Genomic DNA, 21,842 nt, shown 5'->3' with positions numbered 1-21,842 from the left:
CCATGCAAAATATCCATGCACACTGCAGTGGGTTTGCATCTATGAATTCTATCCAGTGCCTGTGCTCGTGCCACACACTCTCCCTAATGAAACTGTGGGTGCATGTTGTGTGGAATGAGCCATAAGGTTGTTTTATCTGATGGCTGTAGATATGTCCGTGTCACAATTGCCTTGTTGACCTAGGGTATTGTATTTTAGACGAGCAAGCAGTTTGCCGCCTGTTCATGTGGTCGCTAAATGGTGCTGGTTTATCAAATGGGCCTCTATGAGTTCCTCCGCTGTATTATGCACTCACAGTTGGAGTCAATTTTTAGCCACATTGATGGGGAGACGAAGTGCTCCCCATCAATGTGGCTAATAAGTGTGTCAAATTTCTTTACATCGCTTCTGGAGAGGAACACACACGGGACGTTATGCCATAGCTGACGCAAGAGAGGATGAATCTTTGGACAAGTCTGAGTGTGTTGGCATCCTTCGTCCCTCGAGACTTCGGGGTAATTCAGCATAGTATGGGAACAAATTGCCATGTCGTTTGAGTTGGGTGGAGGAGGAGTATAGAAATCTTTATGTGGGAAAAGTGTGATCGTTTTGGCTGCCAAGTGTAATTTAGATGCTTGGGTCCTGTTGTTTCCTGCTTCCTAGTTTCTGGACAAGTGTGGAGAGCAGAACAGGCCACATCTGGTTTCGTATGCTTGTGGGACGGCAGCCTGCTGATGGCGATCTTGCATAGCTCCTACCGACCCTGTGCCCATCCACAATGTTACCTCGTCAGCGTGCAGGCCATGGTGAAGGCCAGGGTGGCATCTAGGGGGGTGGGAAACCCAATGAGGACGGTGTTATAAAGAAGGGGGAAGAACTCTGCCCTGTGGTTCGCATCAGTTTTTAATGAGAAGAAATGCCCTGTGGTTCGCATCAGTTTTTAATAAGGAATTGCGCATCACCAACGTCAGGGAATCTCTGATGTTATTGTATTATGTTATGGCTCCACAGTGGAGGTTACTGAGATTTTTGTAGGATCATGTCATGGTTCACATTGTTCACATTATTGAATGACTCCTTTAGATCGACGGTGAGGATTGCTTTAGGTGGCCTGCATCATGATGCCTTTTTTGAGGTGAGGAATATCTTAGGTACTGAGGTTCGAGTAGTTTTTTTCTGTAGGACGTTGGTAACATTCAGCATCGGTTAGATCCTGGTGTGGTAAACCTCGGCCATCTCCAATTCAGGTGGTATGCCGCTCTTTTCCCGACAACCATTCATTGACTGGGTGAGAGGGATGTGACGGAGTCGGGGTCAAGGAGCAGTTTTGTCTTGACACCAGAAGACTCTAAATCTGTCTAGCACCTGAATATATTGCCTTGGCAAGTGCCTTCGTCAACTCCCACATTAGTATATGTTCCAAGCTGGTGTAGCTTGCTGGGGCAGACGTTTTTGGCACCAGGGGAAACTACATATTTATCCAGCAATTGCCTGTAGTTATTCGGTCGTTTCTGGTTCAAGTTGAGGCAAATGAAATGTCCAATGAATGAATCTTGTGCCTCCTGGATGGCATAATGACATCAATTGGGGCATAAAACCAACAGAAATTCTTCCGCTAATGAAGGGTATAAACGAGTGCCCAAGAACTAGCTGGCCGGCCACACAGGACGATCAGTGGAGGGTGAATCAACCACTGCTTGCATACTGGGCTCTTGCCCAACATTGTAGACTCTCCTCACCAAAGAGGAGGAGACAACACTGCGAAAGATCCAAACACTTTTCCATGCCCCACTCGCCTACATGCCATATTCCTTACTCCTCACACCTCTACGTGCCCACACTGTGGAGAGCCTGCCACACCTTACCACATGGTATGGGCCTGTCAACGGGATGCAGCAATCGATACTATACCCCACCCCAGGTTTTGAGGGCTGACCAGCTCTCACTGTGAAGCCCAGCTATGGCCGGTGAATTGGGCGACGGCGGTAACATCATCAATCGGGGTCCTGGACTAAGGACTTCTCCCACTGCATGCAATGCTGCTACAATAAATGTATATTCGTCCTCGGCACCCGTGGGGCCTGGACTTAATCCCCAGCTGTGTCCACGAAAGCATGCATGCATGCATGCATGCAGGGGAAAAAATTTGAAGATAGGTTCGGTGCTGCTAGAGACACGTTATGCTTAAAGCAATGCTTGACCCAACATTTATGTGGAGTTACGAAGTTTCTCCAGGGCCAAGCTTTCACCACCGAGCTGCTGCGAAAACGTATCGTCGAGGTACGTGCTCGGGATGCTCTACCGTAGTTAGTGAAGGGGTGGACAGCTTGCTGATCCCCTTTCTCTGCTTCTCGGGATATTCATACATACTTCATATTCATATATTCTTCATTTAAATACCTCTGTGCAGAGGGGGAAGGCTCCCTAGTACATTCGTATGTCTGAGAGTCGCTGCCCTGCCTGTAAATGCTGGTTTAGGGAAAGCCGCCAGGGGCGATAAATTTCAGCGTACGGAAAATTTTAAGTCCTCATTAAATGCGGCCATATGGCTACAAAGAAAAGCTATGCAGTTTTCTAAAAACTTCACAGTTGAAAAATTCGTCCTGGACCAGGAAAGGAAGACTTGGAATCAACCTGAAAAGCTGCTGTACTGCTATCAAGGACAGCTGCACATGTTCCGTAGGCAGTTGTATGGCTGCATTTAAGGTGGATGAGAAATTTTTCCTTTGCTGGCTCTTCCATTGGTTACTTCAAGATGTGAAAGCCCCATGCGCGGCACACAAAAATCTCCTTAGAGAACTGGCTTTGGAGGATTTAGGACATGGTAAGGGTGGATTTCTGGGCAAGGCAGCAGCGTGAGGTCAGCATTCAAATTTATGTTTGGGGCGATGAGAACACAGGCTTCCATTGTTACCACATCCCTAAAGTCAAAGCCGTGTGTGTTCACACTTTGTCGAGCTCTCTGGGCTTTAGCTTTAGCTCTCTTGAACTTCCGGCTGCTTGGCAGTCAACAATTCTTGGAGTGACGTTGAGAACTCGTGCAAATTTGACGTCACTCTGTTCACACGTAGTGAGGACTCGTGAGGATAAGGTTATCTGCATAATAATCATCGCGATTCAAACTTCGCGCTTTTTTAATACGAACAAGTGTAAGTATGGCCCCCATATAGATAGACCGTTTGTGAAAACTAGTAATACTTTTCCCACTAAGATTAACTTCGTGCCCTCGTATGGGCTATTCGTATTCAGTTAAGAACGCTGGCACGCTCAGTTCGTATTTCCCGGAGGCGCTGTCTAACGAACACCTTACTACCAGCGCCATGCACGCCTTTACGACGCGGGTAAGCTAGGAACTACGGGTCGACTTTCCATGTGGTGAAACTGGTGAAGTAAAGGCTTTTGAAGTGCGTGCTGGTTTGTGTATTGTGCTTCGGTGGCATTGCCGTGTGTCTTGGTTCAGTGTTTTGTTGCAATGTGTCCGTGCTTATGATGTCTATCAATTTCGATCGCCGTAATAGTGGAGAGAGAATAGAGACAAAACCAGGTTCGCTAGTATCTGAGGGACGACAGCATCTTAACAGTGAAAAAATCCAGGAGCTGAAGCACATCGACACATTGTACTACGTATTGCATGCTGTTGTTTGCGCACCGTTGCAGGTAACAGTTGAGACTTTGCTAACTATACTCTTCGGTTTCTTTATAGTTACAACCAAGCGCCACCGGGCCTAATTCAAGAGGAAAAAGAGAATCCCGAGGATTGTATTCCCGACTTGCCGGAGAACCAAAATGCCAGGGAATTTTTGTCAAGGGCGCCCACTAAGGGTCTTTGGATGCCCCTGGGGAAGGAGGTTAAAGTAATGAAATGTGCGTGTATCCTCTAGCAGGCGCGATGCCTGGCAGATTCAATCCTAGACGCTCTTTCCCACTAGGTTGGCGGTGCAAAGCCTACGGACATAGGACAGGAGACAGGGAGTGTCCTATGTTCCTCAGTGGAAACACTACCAGCGAGCAATTTAGATTTGTAAGTGGTTTGTGCCCTCTGCAAGTTTCATCTCTTCCGAACGTTTTTGAAGTGCGTCAGAGCGCTACTTCGTTCCTAGGTACATGAGGATCCGATGCACGAGTATCTGAAAGAAAGCAAGGCAATCGAAAAACAGGAACGGTAAGTGCGACCTTTCAAAACGAATCCACTTGTCCTGGACTAGCTAGAGGAACAGTGTGCTGAACCCTTCGTTCAAATGTCTTTTGTTGGCTACCTTAAAAAGTAAGATTGCAACCTAGGTATGCTGATTCACTTGCGCATATGATTTTGTTGGCTACACAACACTGCCTCACCAGCATAGGATGTGGCCACCGTGGTGTAGTACTAGGTCACAGCCTCACCGGGATCAATCAGATGAACTCTTGACCCACCCACCACCGTGGCTCTGTGGCTGAGGCGTTGTGCTGCTGAGCACGAGGACGCTGGTTCGATTCCCTGCCGCGGCGGCCGCTGTTCTGACGGAGGCGAAAAACAAAAAAGCCCGTGTGTACGAGATTTCGGCGCACGTTGAAGATCCCCAGGTGGTCAAAATTAATCCGGAGCCCTCCACTACGGCGCGACACATCGCCTGCGTTGCGTCGGCGCGTTAAACCCCGCAATCAATCAATGAACTCTTGACCCTCAGACCCTAGCAGCTATAGAGCACCTGACAACAGCAGCGGTCAGGCCAGCTATACAGCTGGGGCGTGCTAAGAATCTCTTGGTCCAAACGGGTGCCTATGGAATTTGAACCTGCAATGTTCGACACATAAACTCCGGCTACTGAGGGCAGCTTAGCCGTGCTGCTACAGGAGTCTTGGGGATTAATTAGCATATACAGTCAAGTCCACTTATAACAATATCTAAGAGCCAAGGAAATCCCATCGTTATAACCGATAATTGTTATAAGCAGGTTGCGAAATAAAATGACAGAACAGAGCTCAAAATATTTTATTCGCATTCCAGCAAGCTCGTACTACTATTATTTGCGGAAAAGAAGCCACAGCCGGTCACCTTTGTTTGCCGTGTGTGAAGCTAGCGAAAATCTTTTCCAAGAGCATCTACAGGTGCTTCACCTAGCTGAGGTAAATGTCCTTGGCTGAAACAAAGTCCCCGAGGGACTGTGTCACGCATTGGGCCTCCTTCGAAGACACTACCTGAGTAGGCTGCGCAACCGCGTCGTTAGTCATCACTGTTGCACTTTTGGAGCACAATATAACCGGATTCAATCGTTATATCCGATATTGTGGCACTGGAGCATTGTAATAAGCGGTTTATTTTACCATAGAAAGAATACAAAAGTTGGCGGTGCAATAGCTGTTCATCGTTATATCCAATATATTGTTATAAATGGTACCGTTATAAGTGGACTCGACTGTAGTATAGTATGATTAAGTCAGGGTAGAACAACAGGTAAAGGCTTCATGGTGTTTCTGTGCTATCGAAGACATGAGACAAGAGGCAGCATGGAGTTGGATTGTTTCCCCAACAAAGAGGTAGCGGAAATGGGGAGGAATTCTTTAGCATTAACAAAATGTTCAGAGCAAAGTATGGGCTCAAGCAGCACAGGAAAAAACTGTTGGAGCTCATAAGAGAGGCTTTTATCCATAAACAGGCTAAGGTTGATGACCTTAAGACATACGCTTGCAATGCAAAAAATAAGATATGCCACTGTGGCAGTGACGGTCGTTTATAATGCAGGAAATTCTAAATGTGTGAACACAGGTATTGTCATGTGCAATTTTCCTCACGTCGTCACAAATAATGCAAAAGAAAACTGGGTTGGCAGCGCTTGATTAAAGGGGCCATGAATACAACGTACAACTTTATTTCATTGCAAAGATTTGGTATGTTATAAGTACCGTTCGACAGAAAACAATGCTGTATTCACTGATAAATGTATCAATTTAGGGCAACATCTTATTCTCCCTTTGCATATCATGTTTTGTGATGTCAGCAGTGATGTAATAAAGAAAGATACCGAAAATGGATATTTGGTATGGTGACTCCACGTGGCATCCAAACACTGCAATTCAACATAAACCGGGAGGCTGTTGGGAGGCAGCGCCAAAATTTGCATGGTTACTACCGGTTTTTTTAGATGGTGCAGCGATGACATTCGGCGATCGCTGTTACTTCTGATCAGATCTGTGCGTACTGAATTTTGTTTTGGTTCAAAGTAACTGGTTTGTAGAACACTGTCTACAACTCAACATACAGGGTCACGTGAGTGGCGGTATCATTTGCACCATTTGTTCGATGTCGTACCAGAAAATCGTCTGCACAGTGGACAGTGAGGTTTCACAGCATTGGCCGGTGGTAGTTCTGTACCGGTGCATTGGCATAGATGTTTACGTGTTTTTTCTGAACTTTTTTTGTGTATCCCACCATTTAGTGCTAGAAAAAGAATATTCACTAAAGTCCAAGTGCAAATAGCTTGTTTTGCAAACTTAGAATGCCTGTTCATTCGCATTTGATCTTGTCAGCATCAGCCAATCGGGCTCAGCCAAGTGGGCTGTAATGCGTCATGTGCATGCATTAACTAAACTTATTTTATCCTCTGGCTCCTCTGCACAAATCGTGGGGCAAACCTCTGCTACAGTTACTCATCATTATGGCCATTTTAAGAAGTTGCACTTTCTAGTGCAACCTTGCATTATTCTCAATTGTATTAAGTGTTAAAATGTTATGTGACCATTCTGTTAAGTGGTTATTGTGTACCATTTTGGGATTTATGCGTTCTTCTTGCATTGTGGCCTTGCAGTGTTCGCCAGCTGCAAGCACTTCTTGAGGAATCGTCAGACTCGGACAGCAGCTCAAGTTCCTCTAGCAGCAGCAGCAGCAGTACGGAAGAGGAGACAAAAAAGCGGCGCCGCAAGCACAGCCATTCCAAACATGAAACAAGAAAAAAACAGAAACGCCATCACAAATCCAAGAAACAGCAGAAAAAAAAGTGACTTCTGGCCCTTGGTCCCAACAGCTTCACGGCTTTTGGCATCGCACACGTTTAGTAGAGTAATAAACTGCTCCAGGCCAAATTTCCTGAGCTTTGGCACAGAGTAACAGACCTGGGAGATGTGCTGGTGTGTGTGGGTGTGAGTGCAGCCCAACAGATGTGGCACAAAATCATCTGCTCTTGACATGAACACAGGGGTGTGTTCTGGCTCTCTGGGCCCTCTTACTGTTGACCCTGACAAGCCGGCACACAAGAAAAAATCAAACATTCAAAAAAATTTCATGCGGCAAAGAAACTCTTTATAGGCATTCTGTAGTACAGGGCTTCAGGTTATTTTAGACAACCTGGTTACTTTAGCTAACATACAGCCACATTTTGTACATGCTGCTATTTCTGGTTTTTTGCTTCCATGAGAAAAACTATAGTGTGGTGGAAAATCATTGTTGGAGTAAGAATGCGGCATTGTTTTTTTTTTTTTGGTGTTTGTTTTTCTGCAGCACTAAGATGTTTCCAAGTGGTTGCCATTAGCTATCGTGATAGCGAATATTCATGGCCAGGAGTCAAGCCAGGGTGTGTTAAGAAGTGGAACATCTTGGCCTCTGAGGTTCCCTGTGCTTCAGGAAGTGTAGCAGGCCTCCGTCTCTCTTATGGCCACTCTTCACTGTGCTTCCAGGTGCTCGTAGCATTGTTTTGAAGAGCACCGGTTGTAAACTGATTGATTGTAGGGTTTAACGCGCCGACGCAACGCAGGCGATGAGGCGCGCCGTAGTGGAGGGCTCCGGATTAATTTTGACCACCTGGGGATCTTTATCGTGCGCCGAAATCTCGTACACACGGGTGTTTTTGCTTTTCGCCTCCATCAGAAAAGCGGCCGCCGCGGCCGGGAATCGAACCCGCGACCTCGTGCTCAGCAGCGCAACGCCTTAGCCACTGAGCCACCGCGGCGGGTAGGTTGCAAATTACCATGTGAACTTGAAGAGTGAGGAACCTGCAACTTGGCACTTGAAAAAGCTTCAAAGTGTCTGAATATATGGCTGAGTGAACCACGTGGACAGAAGATATATCCTAGGGCGGAATGCTCTGAAATGATGGCATCAATTTGAAACTACGCGGAGCTGGCATGCAAATGTATGTATTTTGGAGTTTGGGAGTAGCTTCGGAGAGCGGGAAACGGTGGAAATCCCACGGGGCATGCTGGGGGACCACCTGGTCCTTGGCGCAAAGTGACGCTCAAAACTACGGCCTCTGTCGTTCTGCCTGCCAGTTCCGCGTCGTTTCGGAGTGACGGCCGCTGTTTAATAGAAATCGGCCTCAGATAACCACTTAAGTTCAATTAAACATCATTGGTAGTCAACATTTGTGAAAGATACTTTGCTGTCTCATCATCATTCACCTATTTAAGTCCAGTACAGGACACAGGCCTCTCCATTGACCTCCAATCGCTTCTGTTCTCTGCTCGAGCCCATTCTTTGCCTCCGAATTTTATTTCGTTCCTCCGTCAAGTTAATGACCTTCCCATTTTTTGAGTCCCGTCTGTCTCTCGGTGGCCACTCTGTTTAAAATATCCTTCCCCTTCTAGACCCATCTCTTGGTATCTACTCTGTTACCCTAGTTGTCCACCGCTTGTCGTTTCGTCTCACTACATGACCAGCCAAAGTCCATGTCTTTTTCTCTGTTTGAACTATGATATCTTCTACTCTAGTTTGTTCTCTGATCCAGGCAGCTTGTTTCCTGTCCCCGAGTGTTACTCCTAACATTATTCGTTTTATAGCCTGTAAAACTGACCTAAGTTTTCTTTCCAGTTTTTTAATAAGGCGCCAAGTTCCTGCCCCGCATGTCATCACCAGCAGTACGCATTGGTTTAGTGATATTGTTAGCTTACTTTTCATTATCGGGGAGTGCTTGCCAAGGCGCCCTACGCTGGATTTATTTCTCATTGTTGGGATCAGCGCTGACAATCAGGAGCAGGTTATCCATGGTTCAAAGGGTTCGAATGAACCGGGCCCCCCGAGTTTAGGGGGCACCCCACGAGAACTGGAAAAAAATGGCAGACTTCATGGTTTGGTTCGGAAAAGTTGAAGCCTTTGGCTGATTTCCCCTGATTGAAACAGGTGTACTTTAACAAAGAGTCCTTCCAAACGACTGTTCATTGCATAATGTGGCTAATCGTAACGTCAGCTCACAGTTCCTCAGTCTGAGGTAAAAACGTTGCACTCGCCCGAAGCCATGCATCGCGTAGAGTGACAGAGCTGATGCAGCTGATCGACACAGAGAGCAGCCCGACTGGGATTTGTTGACGGGTCAGTGTTTAAGATCTCATCAACAAAGTATCCCAGCAAAAGGCAAGAAAACACTTGTAAATTGTACATACCTTTGTTTCTTTTCTTCACAGGTGAATGAAAGAGAAAACATGGTAATACGTGTACGCATCCTATTTCAAGGTGTAATTTTGGCGAAACGCATACCCTATTTTCTGCAGTGTGTTGAAGCGGAAAAATTTTGTAAAAATGTAAATTTATTTTGCAATTTAAAAGCAGAAAAAGCATGCGCAATATGAATGTGTTTCCTGCTCTTGTAAAAGTGGATATTGCCTGCAAAAATGTAAATGTGTTACTTGTTTAAAAATGAATGATCTGTGCATTAATGAAAATATGTATGCTTCTGTATTTGAGAGTGTTATTAAAAACATTGTTGTAAAAGTTCGGTATCGATCTCCTTTTCTGTAGGTGCCACATTTTCCTAAAGATTTAGCTCCTCACTGATGAAAACATTTGAATAATACACCATTTAAATTAGTTGTGCTCAGTTGCATGCGCAATATACGCAATATCAGTGTTTGTATGGGAACTCTGCCTGAGGAGAGCTTAAATTTCTGTTGCTGGATGAAATCACAAAATAACAAGGCACTCGGTAGTGTTTCTACTGTATGGATGTGCGGATAGTTTCTGAAAAAGGGCTACCTGTCTACTTCGGCAGTGCTCAAACGCAGGCAACCATAGCGTGCACTGCCAGATAGAGGAAGCCATTTTTCACAAATGCGCTTCCTGATTTTCGAAGGAAGATGCCTATTGAAACAAAGGTAAACTGCGCTAAAGGTAAATACGAATGGGAGAAGCACACACAACACGTAGATTTCGCATCTAAGTGTATGTATTTTTAACTTTAGTTTTAACTCCTCGTACTATTTACCCCAGTTTCAATATGTACCAACTAGACCAACAAATCTTAGTGCTGTCTATGTCTCTTCGTCTCCTGGTATAGTTAAATTCCAATGACAATCTCTCCACGTGCTCTGCGAGAAAGTAGATGCCCAGGCGATGTTCATAAAGCTCCGGAGATTCTTCGAGTAAATACGGCATGTGTTCTTTGTAACGAATTCTTAAAAGCTTCCAGCACTTCCAGTCGCAAGAGTGGTGAGCGGGTAACGTAGAATTGGGGGGAAGGGGGAGTGGGGCCTTGTATTTTTGAACCGGGTCCTCGGCATGGTTAATCTGGCCCTAACCTGTCCAAGGCAGTTATATTCTTCCACTCGTTCCAGCTCTTCATTTTCTAGCTCTTCATTATCTAAGCTGAAGAGGGCACTTCCAGCATGTTTATTTATCATTACTTTGATTTTGATTTTTTGATTGTAGGGTTGAACGCGCCGATGATACACAGGCAATGACGCGTGCCATAGAGGATGGCTCCGGACTAATTTTGACCACCTCTAACACACGGGCATTTTCGCTTTTCGCATCCATCAGAAAAGCGGCCGCGGTGGCCGGTAATCAAACCTGCGTCCTTGTGCTCAGCAGCGCAACGCCATAGCCACTGAGCCTCCGAGGTGGGTTTATCATTACTACGTTTTGATATATTGATATTTAGCCCTGTGGCCAAGCTTTCTGATTGTAATTCCTGAAGCATTCTTTGCTTGTGTTCTCTGGACTCGCCAAACAAGTTCATGTCTTCTGAAAACCTCAAATTACTCAAATATTTCCCAGTTATCCGTAAACCTGCTTTTTCCCGGCCAAGCTTCCTGGTGTGTTGCTGCAGACATGCTGTGAATAATTTTGGCAATATGGTACTGCCTTTTTGGTACTGCCTTCTGATTGTTGGGAACTTTTCGCTTTGTTTTGTGTGTGGAGGATTATCTTTCCTGTACAACCCTTATGTGTCGTCTGAGAGTCATTATGCAAGTCTCCTCTATTCCCTCTAGTTTTAATGCTTCTAGCACAGCCGCAATGCCTACTGAATCAAACGTTTTTTCTTAGTCTATAAATGCCGTGTAGAAAGGTTTATATTCTGCGTATTTATCTATCACTTGATTGATTACATGAATGTGATCTATTGTTGAGTATCATTGTCTAAACCCAGCCTGTTCCCCTGGGTGTCGGAAATCTGGGCTGTACGGGCACTGACAGAAAAAGTTTGTATCTTGATTTTTTTTTTTTGTTGCGATAAGTAGCTAATGACCTACTTATCATATACTATGCAAACCTCATTTGCTTCAGCGTGTGACGGCTGTTTAATTAGAGACGTTTTTAATGCGGCCAGTCGCAGTTTCGTTTTCAGCGGGTGCCGTGAAACGTGCGATTTTGTATAAACAAAGCTGTCCACGTGACTGTCGGACGGGTATCACAATTCACAGAGCAGAGCTGCCATATTGGCGGTGAGATGTTTGAGTGGCGCTCCCTTGGCTCTGACTTCAGCTTAGGGATTCGCGCCGCTGTCGTCTGCTACACCCGCGCCTCGCGCCATGTGAGGGGCAGCAGTGCGTGGGCTAGAACCCGCCCGGTTTGATGCTTTAGAGCATTAAAAAGCGTATTCCCAGTAATTCAGCTATTTTGCCAGCTTCTGACAGCTCTGAATAATTTCAAGCTGTATCCCGCACAAGTCTGCAACACACGAGGAGCGAGAGACCAACTTTCGAGATGATCGTGTGTAACTCGTCCTTTCTAGCTTATTTGCGAGGTTCAGTGCTCAGAGCTCCTCGATAAATATTCAAAATGCGTAGGCTTCCCTACAGTATTTTCGAGGTGCTCTCATGAAGACTCAACAGACTAATGCTACGCACCAAGCAGCTATCCCCTACACGGGCATCGCACAGAAAAAATTAAAACGGCTGTCGTCTATTTCTTTCATTGTTCACTTGTATCGGACGATTTTTTTTCCGTGCCCAACGCATTAATCTTTCCGCCGCTTCACAAAGGCCTTATTAGGAGGTTTGGGGATGTTTGGGAGGCCCACAAAGTACGTGTGGACCTTCACAAATTGGCTTTCGTTATGGCTACGTGCTAGAAGGTTCATATCCGCAGCGTGCGTTGTTTATTCAGATGAAGTAAGGAGGTTGGTGCTACGCCCCAGCGCAACGATGCTGACAACGTTGTCCACAATACTTGAAGGCGGCTTTTGTGACCCGAATTTCTATCGTAACCAATGAAATTATTACGGAGTTGAAGGCTTGATATACTCTGTAACGAACGCAATAAATCGTATACGTGCCGGTTTTCAGTATAACCAGAATCGAAACCGATGAATATGTCCAAGCAGCTCTTTCTTGTTTTCAAACCGCTTCAGGCGTAAAGAACAAATCCTGGCCTAATCAGGATGGCGTTTTATGAATTGAAGAAAAACATTTACTCTCTTGTCCTGGACTGAGGAGCCCGCCGATTTTACTGTGAAATAAAGTTTTCTGCTCCTCGAGTATAGCTTTACTATAACGCGTATCTGAATAATGGGATGATATGGCCGTGGGAAATCTACAGAAATATCCCTCCAAGTCTGAACAAATTTACCCTACTGTTGCTGTATTTTTAACGTACACGTTGCTCATTTTGCTCAATAAGCCCCCATACTGGTTGGAAGCCTTGTATAAAACCAGCACGCGCCTATACAGCTAGGTTATTTGGAACTCAACGTACATTTTTTTGCGCGCCATAGCGCATGTCGGCATAGTACTTTCGTGCCATGACAACGTAAACTGATGTGATACAATACTTGCGAGCGTTCGGCAAGGTTGCAACTGTTTTACCATACATACTATTACCGCGAATCGTAATGCCTTCTGTCAAAGCCGACAGCCCCTAACGCCTGGAATTTGTTTCGGTCTTGCATCTTCGCTGCTGTCGGCTATTAAACTCTGACTGTTCCCTTTGTTAGAAAGATTGCTGAGTATAGAAGCTGACGCCTAGCTTCGACTCTTCACGCTCCGCACAGGACCGTCTTCGCAAGGAATGGGATGACGCCGGCAATGTTTCCTTCCGGAGCGGTATCAACAACTATGCTTTAAATCACGCACTGAGCTAGTGCATGCGATTTTAAGTCTTTTATTATGATAAAAAGTTGCGGATACTCAAAATCTGCTGCGTACAAGCATAAAAAGTTAAACGAGCGCAAATAAACAGCCAGGAGAGCGAGCCCGATTGAAGCAGACGACAAATGCGAGAATCCCTATGCCGACGTCACGGAGGCGCGCTTCGCAGCGCCGCCCGTGTTCGCGCTCACCGCCAATAGCACTGTCAAATCCCCGTCGCCGGCAGTTTCCGCGAATGCCCTTACGTAATAATCTCGTCAACCGCTTAATTAAAAAGCGACCGTGGACGTGACGCAGCCGCTGCGAGTGCAAATTGCTGCCGCGGCTAGAGAACGACGCTCGAGGCAGTGGGTGGGGAAACGCGCGCTGGAAGAAGCCGGCCGGACTGCCCACAGGTCCGCCTACTGATGTGTTAGGCTGAACTTTGCGGCGGATGATTGCCCCCCTCGTAATGACGATTTTAACTCAAAAGTGTTTGATTCCGGGATTCACGAAGATTTCACTTACGTCATATCCGTCACGGAAGTGACGCCAGTAGAACGACAGCACTAAGATTTGTTGGTCTAGTTGGGACATACTGAAACTGGGGTAAATACTTGGAGGAAATAGGGCGAGGAGTTAAAGGTGTTGTGCCACCAAATTTTAAGTCTGTAAAAAGCCTGCTGTAGGCTTCCTCTGCATGCAACGACCCTCAACACGAAGTGCTGGGTACAGCAAGCGCTTAATATATATTTTAATTCGTTTCTAAAAATTACCTAAATGCTCTTCTGGAAATCGGGACCCATCGCTAGCGCCACTAACCATGACGTCAGTGAATTGCCAGCGCCGCAAAGTTTGTGACGTCATACAACGCTAGCGACTCGGGCGACGTGAACGTGAACTCCAGTTACCACAGTTTGTTTGGTCGCTTGGTCGTATCGACACACTATGCCGATACGACGGCGACGACGACGCGACGCCGGCGAGTCGTTAAAACATCGGCCGACTGCCGAATTGCCAGACCGCGTTGTCACACCACGCCGACGGCGACACAAACACGTCGGCCGATGGAAAGTCGCCATAGTGTGACTGACTCGCCGACCGAAGACGCCAACAAAACCGGTCGCCTGACTGGTCGCACGACGCGTCGTCAATCGACCAAGAAGCGACAACTGCGCCCCGACAACATTCGTGCCGCAATGAACGCGGCTCTATTTTGTTAGTTTCTGGAGGGTAATAAGCTCAGTAAGTTCCATGAAGCCCATACAACTCAACACTAGCGCTAATGCGATCCGTATTTTGGCGTTCGACGCTTCGGCCGTGCTCTTCGGCGACGCCGCTACCCCGGAATGTGTGTGCGATCGGCTCGCCTGTAGAAAATATAAGGTCAGTTTCGTGCAGAAGAACAGTTACGTAGGGTAATTTGGGTAATAAGGGATCAGTATCGGCAAAGGTTTTTAACGTAAAACGTAAAACCAAAGTACGGCAAGCACTATCCCTTCAGTGCAAAATCGCAGTCGCAGCCGGGCACACTTATTTTTGCGAGCGCTTTCGCAGAAGAGCAGAGTTGATGGCGATAAGCTGTCGCGGGGGCTTCGCGGAACCTTGCTGCGCAAGCGCTATTTAAAAAATGTGAGTTTACAAGCCAGGAATTCTGTAAACTAGCTAGTAAACACCGACGTACGACTCCAAGGATGGGCCTCCATCTAGTACACCGGCCATATCGCGAAGCGGAATCGTTTGTTCGCTGGCTCAGTGGTCTCGCGCGTTCCGCCCATCCGGTCAACGTTGCCGGTTCGATTCGCGGCGGGGGCAGCTTTTTTTTTTTTGCGTTTTTTAAGCATTTTTATGGTTTGCAAATCCATGGTTTTCATTTGTCTGCATCCGAGGATGCAGACAAAGAATCCAGGTCGGAGCTGTCGCGGCTTGACGTGACGAGTTGGCGTGTTTACTTCCGTGGTGAAGCACGTATGTGGAGGAGCAGACGCCGCAGTAAAGTCGCAACGTACCGCAGCGCCGCATGGTAGACACGCGTGGCAGAGCGTCCGCGCAACCATAGCCTCCTATATAACCTACTAAAGGAGGCTATGGCGCAACGCTGTGACGTCACTGCTTGAATCGGCGCCCAGAAACCGAAACCGAATCCTGTTCACATGAATCGTGCGATAATAAATTTTTCACTCAGAATATGTGCGTGTGAGAGCATGTATCATGCTTTCTAATGAATTATAAAACGTTTGCAACAAAGAATGCACAAGCAACAAATTTGGTGGCACAACACCTTTAAAGGAGTACTGACACTAAATTTCTCGCTTTCAGTTTGCTTGCCGTGTTCTGGTTCTGTTTTGCTTCTGTTCGCTTTCAGGCGAACAGAAGCAAAACAGAACCAGAACACTGCACGAGCCCCTATCAGCCACGCAGCGCAATTCCCGTCAACGCCGCGGAGAAGCGGCGGCAGGCGGCGAAGCGATCGCGAAGCTCGAGGCCCATGCTCGAGGCGTATCAGCGAAGTTTGCCGCGCGAGCGCAGCGCCAGCCGCGGCAGACCTGCGCAACTCTGGGTCGGTCCCGCCGCGCTCACCGCCTTCATCTCCCGTGAACGCAACTTTGCGAAAACGTGTGTCATCACGTTATTTGCGTGTATATCTACCACATACTGCAACAAAGTAATGCAGAATTTATTACAGTAGTAGGAAGCCTCCAAATAAAACGGGGCGCCGATAAAATGATGTCGCCTTGCTGCCGAGCCGTAGCTTGACACAACTGGGAAGCGTGTGTTCAAGGCTTTGCATTCTCCCGCGGATTGTTCTTCTCTCTCTCTTTTTTTTTTCGCAGGTACGAAGCGTGGTTACTGAATCTTGAAAAGCCCACACGAAGCAAGCGGATTACATGCTTTCGTGGTGTACGAACCGCTTGTTAGTAGGCTGGTTAGCAGGCGGTAAATACACAAGTGCACATTAAATTTGGTAGTAAAGAGTGCCCCCAAACACAGTTAGAGCAGCGTAGTTTATCACACAGCGGTTCTACTCTGCTTCATCTAATTTTTCACGTGCTTATATCGCCCTATTAAATACATATAAACACATATATCGGGTGGACACTTATAGGAGGTAACGTTCCCAAATGTTTCGCGAGCTATTGGATAGCATGAAATCACCGCCTCTTCTTGCAAAAGAAGCAATTAAATTGTTGTCTAAGCCATTGAAAAGCAAAGAAAAATAGAGATAAGACGTTCCGCAATAAAATTTGCAAATATATGAACGCAGGACGAAATTTTCGCGCTCGGGGAGGAGGAGGAGGAACACAAACTTTATTTATCCCATCCGTTGTGATTCCGGTCACTCCGAACCAGTGAGGGGTGTCCCCAAGGAACTAAATTTTTCTCCCGTGGCTTTTGTTGCAAAGTTGTTGACGGTAATAGAGCATATATTTCATTCGAAGAGAGGTCTCACGCCGGACCCATTGGCGTAGGGAGAAAAATATGCCCGAATATGAATATTCCGTAATTCATTCCGATACGCCTATTAGATGTTCTCCCTCCCCCTCCCCCTCCCCACCCGATGGAATTTCTTGTGGTAGCCTTATCGTGAAGAGTTTCTTTATTGGGGCGTGTTTTTATACAGCTGGCGCACTGGGCTACACCTGGAAGCCCAAACGTTTCTCGGGAGAGTGGGCACTTATTAGCGGCAGCACTTTCGCTATACCCAAACAAATGTGAATTTCATACTGTTACATGTATGGAGCATCACATTCGGATCAAATACCCATACGTAACACCCATGTGGTCCAGTTAGCAGTTCTGCAGTCGCATGTGCACTCACATGGATGGAATACCTCGCTCGGAAACATCGCGCAACGTCTGATATATTTGCAGGCAAAGCCTCCTATTTTGTGGATTGAACAATATAAATTACGTCTTCTTTTGAAGGGAAACATGCTGATCTTGAGGAAGTTTTGGCCGCAGGCAGGCTGTACACGCGTTTTTCTTCTGGGCATCACTCCTTTGCGGCCTTTATATGCATTTCCATACGTAAATTCAACCGAATAAATCCTTTTCCATTCACCTGCACTATGGGGCAGGATTACTGTACAATCGCTTACTTCGTTTTAAACCTAAAATGGGCGACTAATAAGCTTCATCCGCGCTGCAAAAATGGGTCCATCTCCCCGCGAGGGGGACTCGAGTAAATGCGTCGCATAGGGGGTGGGTGTATTGCGTTAACGTTTAGTGTTTGGGGAGTTGGTGGTAGTGAATGCGTTGTATCAGCAGCTTCTTGACGTAGCCTTTGATTCTGTGTCGGTTTTGTGGCGCAGTGGGAAGAGCACCATGTACCTCGTGTTCCGCCCACAGGTAGTGAATGCGTTGTATCAGCAGCTTCTTGACGTAGTTTGAATGAGTCAAGGATATAAGGCGCGTTCGTAGCCTTTGATTCTGTGTCGGCTTTGTGGCGCAGTGGGAAGAGCACCATGTACTTGCGTTCCGCCCGCAGGGTCGTGGGATCGAAACCAGGCGCCGATAAGTATTATTTTTTTATATAGTGTAGGGGGAGGGGTGCGGACCTGTTGTTGAGAGCGAGGAGGGTAGCGTGATGCGGGAGAGGAGGAGTGGGGGGAGAGGGCGCACCTGCGCGCTGAGCTGTTGCGGACGGACGGCGGACGCTACATGTGAGTTAAAGAAATGCTCTGCATTTAAAAGAGGAGCGCCCCCCAGCCAGGAACGTAACGGCTTGCGGGGACCGACCCAGTGTTACGCATATTTGCCGTTGGGTGTCGCGGGCTGCGTGTCGCCCTCTGGGCGCTGTCCGCCGCCTATACGTAGCAGATGAATGTTTGCGGGTGCTCACCTCACGACAAGACTTCTCTGTCGTGTGCTGATCCCCGAGTATAATTCTGAATTATCCGTCGTACTTACGTTCAATATTCCCGAAATTAACACGCACTGGCTTGTAAATGGTGGTGATCAATATATGAGGTATGATTGACAAACGTAACTGGCGTGCCGTCAGGTATTAGTGTTCCGCTGAATATGTAGGCGCACAAAACTGATTTACATCGTAGTGTATACCCGTAGCATGAACATCTGAGGAACTGGTGGTTACAGAGACGCTGCTAGTAAATTCAGGGTAGTGTAACTACAATCAGGTCCATGCATACGCCGGTTCCGCGACGCTGGCCTGTGACACACACCTGGCGCTTATACAGACCGAATATACCACACTAAGATCGCGTCAGAAACATTTGCACTCTCGTAAACACACCCCATTTGCAAACAGAGTGACTGCTCCACATAAGCATGGATTTCCAACGCCCGCAAACAATAAATCTCAGTCGTGAACATGCCGCAAAAGCAGCGGCGACAGTGGGGAGTGGGACGGAGACTCCCGCGCCTGCTTTCGAAACGGGCCGCTAGGGGGATTTCAGTGGCGCCCCTACAGGCCGCGCTCGAGGCAGCTCACAGCGAAACAATTGTGGTTGCATGAACTTCCCAACTCCTTTTCGCGCATGTTTTAAATGTTTGAAGAAACGGACGATCCGAAACACATCGAATGCGCGCCGTCTTCTCACAGGCAGCCCTGGGAGAATCCGCCGGCTGCGCCCGCTTGATTTCTGAGTGTGACGTCACTTCCGGCCGGCTGTAATGGCCGCCCTTTTTTTCCAGTTTCGGTTTGAAAAGAGCGTTGTTGATCTTCGTTTACGATGCAGCGACGCATATTTGGGCCACCAAATTTTGCAGGTAGCAACTTTTAGGGTACTACTACCGGAAAATAGCGTATTTAAGGAGCCGAAAATTTCGTTGGAGTTGGCCTTTAAAGTCCATAGGCATTCTGACAATAGTTTAGCAGGGTTTTTCTGGTACAAAATCTCCTTCCTCCTTAAAGGGACCCTGCAACATTCTTTGAGCAGCGAAAAAAAAACCTGCGCGACGCATAGATTACACTGCCAGGAATACCTGAGCCAAATATACACGTGCACGTGAAGCGGTGGGTGCGCAAATCGCTGTGAAAGACGCGAAAAAACCAACCGCACTCTTTTCAATTTTCCTCGTTATGCACCCCTGGCATGGCCTAAACCAACGTTGCCTAAAACGACGTCATTGCGGCCATGGCTGTCCCATTGTCTGTCGCTGGCATTCTTTCCTCCATGGTCGCTGGTCAACTTCGCGGCTTATTTCTCGCATTTTCTGTGACGATCCACCGTCGCCGGCGCTGTGTACCAACATCTTCTATGCCTGAACCTGTACGCACAGTTTTGGCGTTTCTTTTGTGTTTTGTGCGCGTGGAGTTTGAGTGGAGTGACAAACGCAGTACTCCCCTTTCAACGAGACCACCGGACAACAAACGTTTATTGCTTCAAAAACGCGATACCAGCTTGAGTGCGCGCTTGCAACCAGGCAGCCATGCCTACTTTTTTGTAACATCAGACCGGAAAGAGACCCCTCCACGTTGCGGAGAAAAGGAGAAAACTCCCCGGCCTGTGATATATTGAAGGCCACCGAAGAAAACGCTGCATGAATAGCATGAATCGCATTTTTAATGCGTTTTAACCCTGCCCCGAAATATTATCATGAGCTTATTATTATCACCACCGCTCCGCCTATCCCGAGTTTCGCTCAAACTCGGGCCTTCTGGAATACCACCCCTGAATTGGCGTAATCTGCTGTTTCAAACATCACCAGTAAGACATCAACGCATCGGCACACATGTACAACCTTCCCTTCTAGGCTGACGGCAAGCTTCCTGTCCACTATGCCCAGGAAAATTTCGCTCAACACCGGGGTAACTCTATACACACACCTTTTTTTTAAATAAAAAGGGTTCCTTTAAAGCCAACAGCTGTCGACTTGAGGTAGAAGGACAGGAGTTCCATGAAGGACGGACTGCGTAGCCCGGTAGAGCTCCTGAAGGCCAGCTCATCATTGCTCGCAACGATGCATACTTTTACACTTTCCATCAGTTCATCGTGAGGCAATGAGTAGAAAAAGTCAGTAACATCAACACTGATAACTTGACAGCGCCCTGGATTATCAGCCTGAAGAAGATGCGCCAGCGCTTCCGAATTCGTAATGCGGTAGGAATCTTCCACCTTCAAAGAGGTCAAATGAGTTTGTAGGAAGCCAGAGGCCACATGCTGTGGCATGAAGTGAAAACGAAGCAGACGACACGCGCGAGATGTTCCTCCAAGTTCATTGACATCTGCTACGGCGCCGAGGGCTCGCGACCAGAGCACGAGCTGCGCCGGCCGCCGGCCAATCGGAAGCCTCCAGCAACAGCGGCCGGCGGCAGAAGAGAATCCCGAAAAAAAAAAAAGAACACCGAGAGACGTGTAGAGAGTGACCGGGATGCGCGGCGGTCTGGCGACCAGATCCGTGCCGTGCCCCAAAAGGTCCTCCACAGGCGCAACCTCCAGGACATCTCCGCGAGGAAGACGGCTCGCCGGACATCGGTTGAGGACCACGACGCCCCAAGAGAGCTGCGTCTGCTACTACGCGGCGGTAAGGACCTTACGCGGCGGGAGCTCGGAGCGCGCTCTACCGCTGCGTCTACGACACGTCCGCCTGGACCTCGCAACACCGCAACACCACGGCGCTGCTTCTCGGACGCGTGGGACAACCCCGTTCCAGCAGCGAATACGTATTGTGACTTTTTCCAATTCCCAACTTTGACTGTTTCGCGGTAGCTCGTACTCTTTACCGTTTCGTATAGTTTTGTCGCCGTTACCCATTATTTGTGAGTTTTCCAATGTTCTTTACCTTAGTGTGTGTGTGTGTGTCTGTGGTTTGAGTTTCAAGCATAATAAACAACTAGTCTCGTTTACAATTTCTTTTTGTAATTATTATTGCCTCGCGAACCAGACAGTAATTGGCGTCCGCGACAGGACGAGGCTAGTTCGTTTGCATACCCCTAAAAAACCGCAGCCCGAAATGGACACAGGAGAGCTATAGCATATATAATTGAACTAGGGGAGTGCCTAGGCTTAAGCGGTGATGAGATTGAGCAGTGGGTGCTTGAGGAGCAGAGATACTGGCGGGAAGAGAAGGCATTAGAGCTAGAATCGCTCAAAAATATTGTCGAAATGGAGAAAGCACGTGCGGTAATAGAGAAGGAGCGTGATGAGCACGTGCGAGCGCGTGAAAAAATTGAAAAATTACACCATCTTTCCACGTGGGAACCCTGAGGGGATGCAAAACCGTGGAGTAGTAGCGTGTTAATTGGTTGTTAGAGTAAAGACACGTGTAGTAGCGTATTAAATGCCTTCTTTATTTATCGAGTAGTAGGGAACGTTTTGCGGCTTCTCGTTCTCGAAGCGAGGAATCCGCTGTTCGACGCTGGCGTTTCGAAGCGTTGTCACGTTGCCGAACGCCATCTGGATCAGCTACTCGCCGCTGGCGTTTCAAAGCGGCTTCTCGTTCTCGAAGCGAGGAATCCGCTGCTCGACGCTGCCGTTTACGTTCGGCATCGCGAGCTCTCCTCTGTGCATTCAGCCTTGTCTTCGGAGGTGCTCGCGGTTCTGACAGTGTGCTGGCTGGCGCTAGTTGAAGGTGTGCCAGCCAGTTCGCTGACGGAACCGTTAGCGTCCATTTGCAGTCATCGGATGGCGCAGTACCGAAGAAGCAAC

The 21,842-nt window shown here is 47.5% G+C and overlaps 2 protein-coding genes across 2 annotated transcripts in view; both read left to right on the top strand.

Annotated features, from left to right (window-relative positions):
• Positions 1-3,389: 3,389 nt before the first annotated feature.
• LOC144155226 (retinitis pigmentosa 9 protein-like) lies at positions 3,390-7,079 on the top strand. Its single transcript, XM_077686552.1, has 5 exons — positions 3,390-3,596; positions 3,683-3,843; positions 3,909-4,000; positions 4,080-4,141; positions 6,765-7,079. Exons 1-5 carry the CDS (start codon positions 3,466-3,468, stop codon positions 6,955-6,957), a joined length of 639 nt encoding a protein of 212 aa, XP_077542678.1. The 5' UTR covers positions 3,390-3,465; the 3' UTR covers positions 6,958-7,079.
• Positions 3,503-21,842, top strand: part of LOC144155227 (uncharacterized) — a 34,868-nt gene continuing 16,528 nt past the window's right edge. Inside the window, exon 1 of the mRNA XM_077686553.1 lies at positions 3,503-3,636. The gene's annotated coding sequence lies outside the window, so the exon portion shown is untranslated. The remainder of the gene's footprint in view (positions 3,637-21,842) is intronic.

Source organism: Haemaphysalis longicornis, unplaced genomic scaffold (assembly GCF_048455015.1).
Source record: "Haemaphysalis longicornis isolate Haplotype H1 unplaced genomic scaffold, Haemaphysalis longicornis Haplotype H1 scaffold_1, whole genome shotgun sequence".
Classification (NCBI taxonomy): Eukaryota; Metazoa; Arthropoda; class Arachnida; order Ixodida; family Ixodidae; genus Haemaphysalis; species Haemaphysalis longicornis.
Note: the sequence above shows the minus strand (reverse complement) of the source record. Positions and strands in the feature narration are given on the sequence as shown.